At 38.1% G+C, this 15,845-nt stretch overlaps 2 protein-coding genes across 5 annotated transcripts in view; one reads left to right on the plus strand and one right to left on the minus strand.

Moving 5' to 3' along the window:
• The window catches only part of LOC111869151 (trafficking kinesin-binding protein milt), a 179,145-nt gene extending 172,428 nt beyond the window's left edge, over positions 1–6,717 (minus strand). The window contains exon 1 of the mRNA XM_023860406.1: positions 6,652–6,717. The gene's annotated coding sequence lies outside the window, so the exon portion shown is untranslated. The remainder of the gene's footprint in view (positions 1–6,651) is intronic.
• Positions 6,718–7,447: 730 nt separating this feature from the next.
• The window catches only part of LOC111869125 (protein bric-a-brac 1), a 79,146-nt gene continuing 70,748 nt past the window's right edge, over positions 7,448–15,845 (plus strand). For all 4 annotated transcript variants that reach the window (XM_023860355.2, XM_023860357.2, XM_023860356.2 and 1 more), the window contains exons 1-4: positions 7,448–7,657; positions 7,882–8,084; positions 13,176–13,373; positions 13,578–13,895. In XM_023860355.2, coding sequence (XP_023716123.1) covers positions 7,899–8,084; positions 13,176–13,373; positions 13,578–13,895 — 702 coding nt within the window. In that variant the 5' untranslated portion in view covers positions 7,448–7,657; positions 7,882–7,898. The remainder of the gene's footprint in view (positions 7,658–7,881; positions 8,085–13,175; positions 13,374–13,577; positions 13,896–15,845) is intronic.

Here is a 15,845-nt window from a genome sequence, read left to right on the forward strand (position 1 = left end):
TTACATCTAGACGAACCTCCTTACTTGCATCAGTTAAAGTTTGTGTTTTTCATTATGGTATCTCTATTAGCACCCAGTAGATTCACATCATCAGCATAGACCAACAGCTCATATGTCCTTCCTTACTAGCATCAATTAAAGTTTGTGTGTTTTTCTTTATGGTATCTATATCATCACCCAGTAGATTCACATCATCAGCACAGACGAACAGTTGACATGTCCCATTTAATTTCAGTCTCACCTGGTTTGCCTGGACCTTCCTAATGGCATATTCTAAAGCAAAGTTGAAAAAGGAGTGGCGATAAAGCATCTCCTTGTTTTAGACCATTCTGGATAGGAAATTTATCAGACAAATGTTTACCAACACGGACTTTACTATACATTCCGTTTAAACACACTGTAATCAACCTAACTCGTTTCATTGGTATCCCAAACTCTATCAGAATATTGTACAATACTTCCCTCCTAACTGAATTGCAGGCTTTCTTGAAGTCAATGAATAACTGATGTACTGTCTCATTGTACTCCCATTTTTTCTCCAGTATCTGACAAATTCAAAAGATCCGATCAGTAGCTGATCTGTTACATGAAAAACCTACATTGACGATCCTCAATAACTACATCTATGTATAGATTTAACCTTGAGAAAGAATATGGGATAACATTTTGTATGACATTGATAGAAATGATATCCCCTGATAATTACTGCAGTCAGTTTTATCACTCTTCTGTGAACTGGTACAATAATAGACTCCTTCCAATGATCAGTCAATTTCTCCTTATGCCTAATAGAATTAGCTTATGGATCTTAGAACATAATATTTTGCCTCCTGTTTGAACAAGTTCTGCTGGCATTTGATCACTACCTGGCGATTTATATCGTTTCAATTTTGCAATAGCACTTTCAACCTCAAAAGGGCTGGGATCAGGTATTAACGGCTGCGCTGTATGGATTTCTGTCTGCCGTAACATCACTGACCCTACATACATTCAATAACTGAGAGAAGTAGTTCTACCGCCTATTCAAAATGTGGGGATCTGCAAGCAGATCACCATTCTCATCCTTCATTAAGTTACTTCTAGGTTGGTAACCCCTGTTAAAGTCATTTATTCCTCCATACAGGTCTCTAATGTTCTTGTTCTTACTGTCTGTTGCAAGTTCATCAATTTTGCCTTTCAGATATTCCCTCTTTTCATTCCTGAAATTCCTGCTGGTTTCACGTCTGATATTGTTCAGATTATCCCCATTTATTTCCCTTGGATCCTGTAACCACTGCAATCTGGTGTGTTTCCTTTGGTCTAATAATTTTGAGCATCTTTCATCAAACCATGACTTATGCTTCTTCGATTCATAATAAACTAGACTCTCTTTTGCAGAAAGTTTGATATACTTGATATTTTTTAATATAACAATAAATAAGTGTTCTCACTGATAACAATGTGGAAATGGTTATCATCAAATCAAAATGATTACAGACTAACTGATCATAAACATTCTCCACATTACAAAATTTCTTCCATTCCAGAGAGCTCATCTCCATTCTACACTCAGGTTAGAGAAGAAATGCATATGGGTGGTGAGGATTCAAGTTGGTCACTCTCCCCCCCACCCTGTCCACTGCATACAGCCCTTTTGTCAGTACTAATAACCAAGAACAGAGACAGACTGAATCTGTAGACAGAATGAAAGGTGGAATAAAAATGACAGTTTGTGAGAAAAGAGAAAATCATGCAGATTGGAGGAAATTGCTAGCAGATGGTTTGGGAAGACTTGTGTTCATTCTCTCTCTTAGTTACAGGGTTCAATTACAGATTTTCTTTGTTGGCAAGTGTCTAAATCCAGCTAATATTCCTTATTTGTAGATTCTGGTCTTCTGAGTTACGATATCATAGTCTCTTATCTTCAGGGACAAAATAGAGGTAGCATGTTCCTCCAAACTACCAGTGACCATCTATAAGACTACATAGTGTCATGTCCCAGAAGATCACAGTATGGACAATTTCTAGTCGTTCTCATTTTCATTATATAAAACACTGTGCTGGAACCATGTGCTAGAAATATATGTGCACATTTTACCACATTCTTCAGAAACATGTCCTATAAAATCAATATATAGAATATTTTGCATCTTATTAAATTTTTCAACCTTTCCTTTTTAACATCAATAACACAGTATACAAATTTATTTATCACATTAACTGACAGCCCTGACTGAGCAGCAGGGCCTGAAAGTATAATTCTATGAGTATAGTTTAACGTCAGTTTTCAACAAAAATTTCATAACATATTGATAATACCCCCCAATGATGTATGTATTCACGTCATTCTTTAAAGAATGCCTATTTAATTTTAGTTACTGTGGTGTGAGATAAAATCCTTCGGTATGGTGGCCTCAGATAGGCCTATTGTACAAAATATGGCTGATAGATGGGCACAGAGCACTGATGGAATGATAACCAGTAAAGGTAAACCTGCTCGTTGCAACTCTGCCAACCACAAATCTTGTGTGAACTACTGTGGAAATGAACCCAGGCCTCCATGACAAGATGCCTGGGATTGAGTTATGTTAAAGAATGTTTAATGACCTCAAAACAAACAAATGACTGGTGCAGCTAGATTACTACTAAGGCTTTGGTATTTATTCTGACACAACAAACATGGGTATTCCACAAACTAATTTCAATGAGAAAAGCAAAGATTATGGAAATCTTGTCATTCTGTGTGTTATTACACAACTCTGAAGTGATCCGTAGTAATTTCTGATGCAGGACAGAAACCCATTTCATCATACTCACTGAACAAGCTGGGTGTGAAAAATGAAAGTAAATATTACAATGTACATGCAGAGTCACTAACACAACCTACAGTTAGTCATACTGATATACAAATCACTTCACTTATTTTATAAATTGTTAGTGTAAAGTGTGTAGTATAATCACATAATACAGAGGTATCACCAATGTATCCATGTTTCATTATCTTCAAAACTATCAACAGATATGGATACAATTTGGTATATGAAAAGTAAACAAGACTTTTTGACTGATATCAGTCAAACACAATTGCAAATTTATATAACACTAGACTCTAATTTTTCCAATCTTCTCAAACAGGTCATTGTACAAAGCATGGTTGACATGCAAAACTTGTCAGATCACCATGCGCGTGCGCTCTCTCTCTCTCTGTCCCTTCCAACTGCTGACACAACTGACTGATTTTCATGAAACTTGGTATGAGCAGAATACAATTAAGACACCACCCCAACCCCGTACAACCTAAGTTTATACAATTAGTAATGTCAGCACGGCAGGCATAAGAAAGTGTGTGGAACTACTGCACTACTGGAGTTAGGCTTTCAAAATGTAAAAAGTATGCTATAAAAAGTTTAAACCATTTTTAAGAGCACCAATGATTACTCGAAGTACTCCCAAAAAGTCACCAGTTCATCAAACAGAAAGTGAGGCAGTGCTGCAAGTAACCACGAACAGTTATCTTTAAGTTGACTTCTGTAAATCTGTGTCAGCTATCATGTAAGAGTGATTTGTATTGAGAAACTGTACAGTTGACACCATATAATGCCAGTCTTGCACACTTGTAATATAAAGTAACACTAAAATTCAAGTCTTTCAGGTCTTCCCTGTCCACTATACATGAAATCTCACACATGACTATAACCCTCTATTCTGAATGAAACGTAAATATAGTTTTGTTTTACTGAACCTTCTTCTAGGCCATTGATTTTGCCCACTTGACCTTGCGTGTCACTGATTTCTTTTACTGTTTCTGACAACAAATTTATGTTCATTTCTGACTTTGTTATAGACTGTGACGGAAAACTGAAATTTGCATATGTAGGCCAAGCAAGTTTTTAGTATCTTCACTTCATTAGTGTTTTTAAATACTTCTTGCATTATACCAACACAGGGAGCATCATTCCTGTCAAATTCACTTACTAGAGGATAAAAGATTTTAGAGTTTTCTTCTGTACAATCCACAATGATATCCATCTACATTCCCCATTGAGTACTAATTGAAGTTGGAGGTAGTGGGGTGTCTGCAGTTTTGTTTTAAAAAATGTCTCTATTCCAGTTTGTGATTTCACAAAGATTTCCTTCCCAACTATTCTTTAACTTTTCTGAATTTGGATAAAGTATATGAATTGTTTCACAGATCTTGGGTAAAGCATGTGCTAAACATGTATCAGTTTAAGGTAGCCCACTGGAAGTCCTTCTGCTGCTTCTTTCATGCAGGATGTGGCAGCAGTAACTACCAACAACACATTACCAGATTTCACACCACAGCTTCATTGAAAACACATGCCATTGTTTTCTGATTCACTGCAGACATTTCCTGGCAGATTAAATTATTCCTCTGATAACACTTGATTTTTCAGAACCCCCATAACATTTGCAAACTTCTTTCCACTAAATTGGTTGTTCATCTATGGACACCAAAACATTTTTTTTTTCCTCGCAAAATACTAGAATCTTGTGCAGTGTTCCTTGGAAACACTTGAGTAGACAGTTTTTACTTTAAGTTGAGCCATATGAATTGCCTGACTGCTTCACAGTAAATTTCTGAAATTTAAAATATCATTTGTGCTCAGCACTTACATGAAATAATTGTAATAACTTGGTGCTTAAAGACCTGCAAAACTATTTTCTTTTTACCCAGAAATCCATTCACTATAAATCGCCATTATGAAACAGACACTCACCAAAGATATCCGTCTGACATGGCTACAAGCCTGAGAACCAGATGATGATCTGACAACAAACTTTGACCCATTCTTTCCTTCTTCCACTCCTACATCACGCCTGTCCACCAATTTTGGCAGACTTCTGCTGCGAGATAAAAGTCGAGCACCTATCATACTAATCACAATGTGTACGCTCACCTGAATTTATTAATTTGTTCAAAGTATGTGAAAATTTAAGTGACAATTTGATTCACAAATAGTTACACAAGCACAATGTAGTTAAAAACTATTGTACAGTTGCATGTTTCTACCAAAAATTAATAAAATGATATACCCATTAATTATTCGGATCTATAATTTCATCAATTTCATAGAACACTACACATAACAATAATCTGATTTCAACTGATTACAGAGTATTGTTTTAAAAAATGCTATCCTTTTTGTATTGTTGGTTTCACACTTTCCAAATTCTAAATGTTAATGCTCATAAATGATAGCTCACGATTAGCTGGTATAACTGATACAAAACTTATCTCAACACTATCAGTACCACAGATAACACTCTGAGCTCATATCAGGTAGAGTGCAGGCTCAAACCATAACACATATGGACAGAAATACTTGTACACCTACTCAGTGGGAAGAAAAGAATGAATACATACTTCCTGCCTCTTTACTTCCGGTTTGAATCCTCAAATACTCTCTTAAGTTTGCAATGCAATTTCTTGTAAGACCAAGCAAGGTGGCTAATGCAGGCATGATTCTGACTTTATTCGAAAGGTGTCTGGTTCAATTCTTGTGTCCAGGACACTAACTGTCTTGACTGAGATGTTTCATAACATACTTTAGTCTTTCCAGGCGAATGCCAGGATAGTATCTTAAATCAGGCCATGGCTTCTTTCTTACACATAAAGTAAAGCTATCCCCGTACTCCGTGAAGGCCCATAGGATTGTGAGACGTTGAGGGTCCCACATTGTCTAGAAAATTGGATCAAAGATGGTGGTACGGTTGTCAGCCCTACGCACCGGCCGCGCTTTACTCCCCAGGAAAATTATTTAATTAATTCCTGGTACTCATTTCTGTTAGAGGCTGACTAAACCCCAGGTCCTACTGCGGCTGGAAGGTTTAGGTCAACTGAAAAAAATCCAATGACCTCATCGGGACTTGAACCTGCGACCTTCTGGCTTGTAGCATACACATTCTTTCCAATTAAGTATTCAGTGCCACTGGATCATTTAATGCTATACAAACTGAGTTACTGACAGTGTCATTAAATAGACTGCAAATAAGTAGAAAAATATCCCATTGTTATGTATAACATTGGGTCCATCAAAACAGCAATGAACTGGACTGGTTATGATTTTAATAAAATCTATTGTTGTGTCCATAGCCCCAACACCACTGATCGAGGTACCTGACTGTTACATTTACATTTATATTTATTTTCACTTCATGGATCCAATCACCTCCCCATAGGGCTGGATACAAAACACATCACACATTGCAAATTCATGATGACTACACATCATACGTCCTTGGTGGTGAAGAATTCTGCACTATATTGTTGGTGTAACCTATCACTTCCATCTACAGGTGACTGGATTTAATTATACTGAGTTAACGAGTAACGTGAATCAGACACTTTACATGTGGATTTAATACCCTGTACAAAGTGTTTGTTAGTATGCTTCTTAGCCCTTCTGATGGTACGTGACATCAACATTCTGTCTGCCCCCCCAGTATACTGACGTTGTGAAAGATGTTGGATGGGGCTCTGGCACATTTTGACTGTGAAAGGTTGCAACAAATATCAATTTCTGGCCATTCGTGTACAGTTCACATTTCAAGTGTCAATGACACACGTGTACTTCACAAAATATAATAAGTTCCGTGCAAACAACTTTACAAAAGGGTCTGTTCTAGAAATTTACTCATAATCCATCTTACCTTATGATAAAGACGAGAACGATTTGATTTCCGCTTACAACAGCCGCATGTGCTGTTACAGTTCGTTCAGATTACTGAAATTGATAAAAACACGCCTTATATTTATTTATGGCCTGCATTAATATGTGAAGAACGTTTATCAATTAAAGTGTTTTCTTTTACGCTTAGAACACATTTCTTTACGTTCATATTAAACTTCGTTTAGAACTGAACACATACAATAAAAAATAATGTTTGCATTTTTTACCATAAACGGCAAAAACGATCAGCTGGGTAAACGAACTAAAATTATAACCTAAATACTTTCTTCAAATTCACGGCTACTGAAACATATGTATTCAACGCTTCCGTAAAAACATGTGGTAAATCGTACCTATTTATGTGGCATTTCTGTTACACAAAAATATCACTATCTTTTCAACACGCGAGATTAACCAAACTCCGCACGAACACATTAGAAAATGACATAATACCACAGGCTTCTTCTGGTCATGCAAGTTTATGGGTTGTTCAGAAACTATAAAATGATTAGGGTTGGATGAACTGTACGATATTCAGCTACAACTTTGCACTCAAGAAAGACTGTAAACGTCCATAACTGCATGTGAGTACAAAAACTGCTGTATCCATAAAGTTGTCATAGTAATTTGCAGTTTGCAAGTATGCAGTGGCTGGAAATTTAAACTGAAAAATTAAACTTTCGTCTGACTCCTGACATGTAGTATTGAACGGTATAGAACGGTATAGAAGGCTACGAATGAAAACATAAATTCTTCCACTAGGTGGCAGCATTTTACAATACGTCAATAATAACTGAGTGGGTTATCGTTATTTGTTGTAGTGTTTTACAATTTCATAAAGCTCGTTATTCGTGTGAAAGCCGTCAATTAATTACACTTGTAACTCAAACTATCAAAGACTGCACATAATTTTCTCTTACATGAGTACGATAATGCTATTTTAATCGCATTTTCCTAAAAGGTGTTTTGAGTCAGGAAGAAGAAAGGTGTGTGCGTGTGTTTTCGAGCATTCTTATTTGTTTCTCATTCCGAAATTTCAGTACCTTACATATTAGAATTAACTACACAATTCAGAATTTCCCAGACACTTCATTTCGGCTGCATTGCAGAACGCCGGATTCTTTGCTTTACATGATATTTGTTAATAAAAAACTTTCGCATCAGTAATTGTGTTTCCTTATATCCTTTACTTAATGCTGCTGTTTTGTAGCTCATCAGTCAGAAAATATGAATGAAGAACAACAGTTCTGCCTGCGATGGAATAACTTCCAAGCAAACATAACATCCCAATTTGAAGCCCTAAGGGATGAAGAAGACTTTGTCGATGTCACTTTGGCTTGTGATGGCCAGAGATTGAAAGCGCATAAAGTTGTTCTCTCTGCTTGCAGTCCATACTTCAAAGAACTCTTCAAAGTATGTAATGGTGTCTCAGTAAAAATTGTAAGTTAGTGGCTTCAATTGATATTGGTATGATGGGTCCAATAAAATGGAATTTAAGATGTGGCACCTGTTGTAAGAGTATATGTGTACTTCATCTGTTGCACGAACCATAATAACTATTCATTTAACTCATTCAACCATATATAAACCCTACTTTTCTTTGTCCGTCTTCATCAAATACAACATCCAGGATGCATCAAGATTACGGTCCTCTGAGCTGTGGCAGCATATAGTGTGGGAGATAAGTACAAATGTCCTGGAGGAACCTGCTGCCTGCATCTTCATAGTGGAAGACCAGGTTCCTCCAATACGCTGGCGCTTAACTTCCGTACTGTACGGCATCATGTCTCAGAGGACCTTATTCCTGATAGATATCAACATTAAAATCAGAAATCAAACATATGTAGTGACTATGTCTGGTATAAATAGAGTTATATGACAGAATGACTTGTGAAAGAATTCGTACTTTTGTACAGTGATGATTGTATGGACCTGACATAAGAATGGTTGGAGTCCAAACCTTTTCAAAGCATAATCCCATTGGCACTTATTTTCCGAAATATGGAAATGTTCCGTATAGAACATATAGCTGTGTTAGTCCATGACCACTTCTTTCCACAACCTTATTAATTTCGTATTCAGTATTTATTGTGCCACTGCACCCCAAATTGTGTGAACTACAGATACCATTGGTAAATAAACTTGTAAGCAAGAACATGCAGGCATGTTAATAATTTGCAGCGTATGAAATGACATACCCACAGCGGAAAGAGTTTGTTATATCTTCAGTTGCTATGTTACGGTTTACAGTATTTATTTACTCTCAAACTGATGTGTATTTTTAAGGGACACAACAGGCATTTGATGTTATACTTTGAATCAAAGTCATGTTACTTTCGTGTAACCTTGAAGTAAGTCTGTTGTGAGACCTGAGGATCTCATAGCTGTGAATATTAAGTTGTCTTTTGTGTTGGTACAAAATGTATTTCATAGAAAGTTTACAGACATTTATAAGCTCTTGTCATATTAAGTTCTACATAATATTTTAGTTCACACACACTAGCCACCACAGTCTATAAAACCCCTCCCCCCCAAAAGAGCCTCCAAGGAATATTACACATCACTGCCAACAATAATGCACCATAACAAATGGAACCAAGAAAGAATATAGAAAAAACATGTAGTGGATCATTTTAAAATTATTTTAAAAGGGATCCAGTTAGCTTTTAGGAAAAGAAAAGCTGTAGACTTTCATTTCTTACATACAATGAGGTACAGTATTACAATACAGTGTAACAATTGAAGGATTTATATATACCTCATGATAACCCCATATGGCCAAAACATGTAATATATATGAAACATGAGGTATATGATGTTTAACTGATGATCTACAAAGTGTTGCATTTACAAGACTGTATTGTGTATATATACGAGGGGGTACCCAAAAGAAACTGAACGTATTTTTTTTTAAACTTATTTATTCAAATTTTAAGCACAAACCTTCAATCCCCTTCAAAGTACTCCCCACTTACACTAATACACTTGTCTAGTCTTTTATTCCATTTTTCAAAACATTGTCTAAATTCATCTTTTGAGATACTTGACAGCGCCTCTGTCGTTTTTTCCTTCACCTCAGCAACAACAGCAAAACGCTTTCCTTTCATGTCTCTTTTCATTCGAGGAAACAAAAAAAGTTTTGGTCATTTCGGGACTCTTCTTTCAAAGCACAGCACGTGACCTTGTTTTTGTTCAGCAGTCAGCAGTCGTGGCACGAATTTCGCAGCCACCCTTTTCATTCCCAAATCTTCTGTCAAAATTCGCTGAACTGAGCTCCAAGTCACTCCCGACAGCTCCACAATTTCTTCAATGGTCCGTTGTCGATCTTCCTTGATGATTTCACGAATTTTTTCAACATTTTCATGTGTTCGGGCCGTGGAAGGACGACCAGAACGAGGTTTGTCATCAGTTGACATTTCACCATTTTTGAAAAGGGAAAACCACTCAAACACTTGAGTTTTCCCCATAGCATCGTCCTTGTATGCCGTTTTTAACATTTCAAGAGTTTCTGTTCCACTTTTCCCGAGCAAAAAGCAGAATTTCACCACCGCACGCTGTTCACGAAAATCAGCCATTGCAAAAACGACGATCACACAAAACAGTTGTCACTGTAAACTCTGCCGAAACTAGTCCTTACCTTCTGAAGCAACGGTAGTGGGCTTATCGACTCAGGAATGTTAGCTCTATGCGCTCATAGCGGCAAAACGCGCTACTACAAAAGCTCTGTCCACAAAAAAATTAGTTTGGTTTCTTTTGGGTACCCCATCGTATTTGGTGTTACATAGTCTAGCTTTGGTGATCATGAAACAGAATTGTTTCACCTGCTGGCCATGTTGTTCATTGCATTTGGATACAGTAACGACCATAACAGAGGTTGCAACTTTTAAGAAATATATTATCATATGTCACATTCAGTGGTCCTTGTTTTGTTCAAAGATCTGTAGCCATTCTGAATCACCATCATCATGAATAAGTATGTATATGAGTAAGCACTGAAGATGATGTCAGAGATCAAAATGTGTTTGCAAGATAAGTGATGAAGGATATTATTGTGGTAGGATAAATAAAAAGAAATACAACCAGAAATGAATGCAGTTAAGATCAGTTATAAATGAGTTTTGTGAATATAAGTCAGACCATTCAGGAGTTATCTCAAGTTTGCGGCAGGGACATATGCATCATCCTGTAAATCCATACCCTCTAAACAGACAGTCAAAATGGAATTGTTGAATTTGTTTGAGATTTTCATACTAATTAATATTAAGATTATGGCCTTATAGCAGCATTCTGGGGGAACTTAGTTACCAAACTACATAGCAGTGCATCCCGGAAGATTATATAATCTTGAATTTGTTTCCTTTGTATGTTCGATATGAGAATGAAATTTTGTCTCTCTTAGAAAGAAATGTAAATTGAGGATGTTTGAGAAGAAGGTAGAGGTAACAAGAGGTCTGAGAAAAATTTGAAGGATGGGCTTCATAATTTGTACTCATCAGCACTATTAGGGTGATTATACAAGGGATGGACAAAAATATGGAAACACCTCGTGAAGTGCATGCCTGAATTGAAGTGTTTATTTTAGCGACGTTTGTAGGTCATGCTGTCGTATCTGCCCAACACCACTCCCTGTACAACCTCCGCAATATGTTGCAAGCTTCATTTGTTGTCGAGACAGTGTTCTGTGCAGTTTTTTGTGCATCACGTCAGAGCTAACAGAATTCGAATGGGGACAAATTGTTGGGGCCAATATGGTGGGTGCTTCCGTAACCAAGGTAGCCGAGGTTTTTGGTGTATCGCGAGGCACAGTATCCAAGATTATGACCGCATACAGGAGGACTGAAGAAATGACATCCGATAAACACCAGTGTGGACGGAAATGTGTGTTGAGTGATCGAGACAGACGAACATTGCATAAGATTGTGATGAAAAATAAGAAGACTACAGCTGCAAAAGTGACTGCTGAACTGAATGTCATGCTCACAAACCCTGTCAGCACCAAAACAGTATGAAGGGAACTCCACAAGCAGGGTATTTCTGGACGAGCTGCAATTCCAAAGTCACTCATCAGTGATCAAAATGCCACTAAGAGGAGAGTGTGGTGCCAAAGTCATAAAACCTGGACTGTGGAGCAATGGAAGATGATCATTTGGTCGGATGAGTCCACCTTCACACTGTTTCCGACTTCTGGCCAAATTTACGTCTGGAGAACGCCATCCCTAGCTTACGACCCAGACTGCTGCCAAGAGTGAAACATGGCGGGGGTTCGATCATGGTACGGGCAGCCATATTGTGGTATTCTGTCAGACCCATCATTACCCTGCAAGGTCTCGTCACTGCCAACAACTGTGTGAACATTTTGGGCAACCAGGTCCATTCCAAGGTGCAAATTTTCTTCCCCAATGGTGATGTCGTTTACCAAGACAACAGTGCCTGTGTTCACACAGCTCACATCGTCCAGGACTGGTTTTCTGAGCACGAAGATGAAGTGTCACATCTGCCATGGCCCCCACAATCGCCACATATCAATATTATTGAGCCTTTGTGGTCTGTTTTGGAGAGCAATCTGCGTGCACACTATCCACCTCCATCATTGATAACAGAACTTACCATGTTTTTCAGGAAGAATGGTACAAGATTCCCTTGCAAATCATACAGGACCTCTATTTATCCATTCCAAGGAGACTGCAAGCAGTTCTGCAAGCCAGAGGTTGTCCTACACCATATTAGTCATGGTGATGTGTTTTTTGTTGGGTGTTTCCATATTTTTGTCCATCCCCTGTATCAACGACATTGAGATGGGTGGGAAATGTAGTATGCATGAAGGGTATGATGAATGCAATGAAGTATCTGGCTGGAAAACTTCATAAGAAGATCACTTGCAAGACCTAGTCATAGATGGAAGGGTCCTATAACAGGAATAAGATGTGAGGGTGTGAACTGGGTTCAAGTAACTAAATATAAAATGTGATCACAGGCTCTTTTGAGAATGATATTGAACTATTGAGTTCCATAAGAGTGATGAGTTTCCTGACCAGCTGAGTAAGGGTGACATTGGCAAGAAAGAATCGAGTTACACAGTTCAGTAGGATATTTAATGACACTGTCAGTAAAGAAAAAGCTATCTCTGTAACAGGCTCTGGAGGCCCATGGGGTTGTGAGACGTTCAGGCTCCCACATTTTCTAGATAGTTGACTCACGGATGGCAACGAGGTTGTCAACCTTATGCACTAGCCGCCCTTTAGCCCCAGAAAGATTCCTGGTGCTCATTTCTGTTAGAGGCTGAGATGACACCAGTGCCATAATGCAGTTGGAAGGATTAGATCAATTGAAAAAGTCACTGACCTCATCAGGGTTCAGACCTGTGACGTTCCAGTTTGTAACAGTGTTTAAACCAACTGTGCTACCACATGTCCCGCAATGACACACTCAGTATCAGGGCTACGTAGTGCTGATAGATAGTTCAGAATTCTCATGTAGTAATATGTTGCTGGATTCTTTTTTCAGAGCAATCCATGTAAGCATCCAATCTTGTTCCTACGAGATGTGGCATTTCATCATCTGCGTGCATTGGTTGAGTTCATGTACGCAGGTGAAGTTAATGTCGCACAAGCACAGCTGACAGCCTTCCTACGAACAGCAGAATCTCTGCAGATCAGAGGACTGACAGAAGCTCCACAGAGGCATAAGCAGGCTCATATCAAAGTAAGTTATTACAGGGGTTGGTGACCGCACATCCATTGTTTTCAGTTGTGACAAATTCAACAGCTCAGTGAGCAGAAACCAAAAAATGTTGGTCTATGTTTTTTTTTTTTGGGTGAACAATATGTACATCTGTCTACCAGATTTTTAAAATTTTGTTCATCCCTGATCATAATGTTCATGAACTAAGGTATGCCCATGTTGTAGCAACAGCTCCATCATCATCAGCAGCAGCAGTCAAGTGTTCCATCAGATGTAACAGCATCAGCTGGCCTTGACTCCAGTTCAGCTGCAGAGGATATTGCATCATCTCCAGAGTGTGTGGGCATTGATGAGGATGAGGATGCTTTAAGCCTGAGTCCTGGTGATGGGTCATCACCAAACCCAGCCAAGCGACAGTGCCTACAGCAGGATAGTGGTGATGCCTTACATCAGCGCACCCAGACTTCGACATCATCATCCCATTCTGACCTTAGACAGGAACTGGAGGCTGTAACAAAAGACAATCCAGCAGACATTGTAGAGGTCAGCTGCACTCTAACATGTGATATAGGAGGGTATTCTGAAACTTATGATAGGTCTGTGATAGAAAGCAGACTGACTGGTGTTAAGAGATGCAACTGCTCAAGGTTTTTAAACATTTCCATGTCTATGTATTTTGCTGCATATTTAGCATACTGACTCACCACTTTGTACAAATACATGCCATGGCATAGTATGTTTATTTTAGGCATGTTCAAGAAGGACATTTTCAGTTTGAGAAGAGATCAAAATGAGAAATGGAAACATTTTGAGAACCAAGACAAGAACAACAGTTTTCTCTAGTAATCATTGTTGTCACTATAATAATTTATAACTGCAGTCACTCTTTCAGTCTGCTGTTGCAAAAAAAAAAAGTAATGCCATCCCTGTAAAAGGCCATGAAGCCCCATAGGGTTGTGAGATGTTGAGGGTCCCACATTATCTAGACAGTCGGCTCAAAGATGGCTGTAAGGTTGTCAGCCTTATGCGCCGGCCACGCTTTACTCCCCAGGAAACTTATTTAATTAATTCCTGGTACTCATTTCTGTTAGAGGCTGAGTCGATCCCAGGGCCATAGTAAGGCTGGAAGGATTAGGTCAATTGAAAAAATCCAATGACCTCATCGGGACTTGAACCCGCGACCTTCCAGCTTGTAGCATAGCCCCTCAACCAACTATATCAGTTTGCTGTTGTATTTAGCTAAATTACAGATGATTCCAAATGTAATAAGACCACACATTAGGAAATGCGTGCACATAAGAGAAGTAATGTCATTAATTAATTTCATTCTCTTACTACAAACATGTAAAAAAAAAATAGAAAACATATTGCGCATGACATTGCATTAGTTTCCTTCTTGAAGTCTCTAGCCTTTATTCTGCCTCACCAGCCTTTATTCAGCATTCCTGTCACGTCTCATGTTCACTGACAACATTCCCATCTTCCTCATCCTCGCTGCCACTTTATTTAGGCATAAGGCACTTTTTATAATATGTCCTTTGACTCTCACATCTGGAGAGATCTGCTGGCATGCTGTCTTGATCCATTGTCATGGCAGTTCTACACTGGGCTTCTTTGTTTTCCAACTGCTGTCAGAGCATGGTCCTCTGCTAAGAGCCATTTGGAATAAAGTTTCAGATCTAAAAAATGTTGTTCACTGGAATGTCTAGTTGTGTTCATCCCTCAGTTATGACCACAAAGTCAGTATTCACTGCATGAATCACAGAATCTGGTATCCAATATTAAACATAATTTTAGAATATCCAGCACAAATATTCCTTCTTTCTGAATATTATTCTTGGTTACAGACCACTAGTAACCAGTCCTTATCAGTTAATTTAGTCGTTCATTTCTTAGTTTTACAGAAGATTGTTAGTTCCATAAGCAGCTATGCCTAAATCATAGGTTTCAGTTCAGAATTAGATATGGTGGTTGTTTTATGTTGTCTGTGAACTCTGTTAACACTGCAGTCAGCCATATTGTTTCATTATCAGATGTTTGGGACAACATATAATACTTGGCATAATTTCCTGGTTCTCTTGTTTCTACCTTCAGATGTTTGCCTCAGGAGAGACTGTATTTTCTTGTTGCTTCACTATTGTTTATTCTGCATGTTTAAATCACCACATTTGTAAAGTACAAATTGTACTTTTTTTTTTGACATAATATTCCCTTTCACATTGCTGTCTCTTTCCTTAGTATGATATCCAACTTTTGGTGAGGGACATTTGTGTTAGTGCTGAATTTCATGATGTAAATCAGTGAAGTACTATGTTTCTTTCCTCACTTTGTCCTTTGGGCAATTTGGCAGTAGTCTGTGGTTTCTAACCTTGAAACATACTTCTATCTCTCTCACTTGCTACTCTCATGGCATTATAGCACAAATTATGCAATTAGAACATAAAAAAGCATAGAATGGAATAGAAATAACTGATTTGTGTTAGATGTGTCCAT

Source organism: Cryptotermes secundus, unplaced genomic scaffold (assembly GCF_002891405.2).
Source record: "Cryptotermes secundus unplaced genomic scaffold, Csec_1.0 scaffold618, whole genome shotgun sequence".
Classification (NCBI taxonomy): Eukaryota; Metazoa; Arthropoda; class Insecta; order Blattodea; family Kalotermitidae; genus Cryptotermes; species Cryptotermes secundus.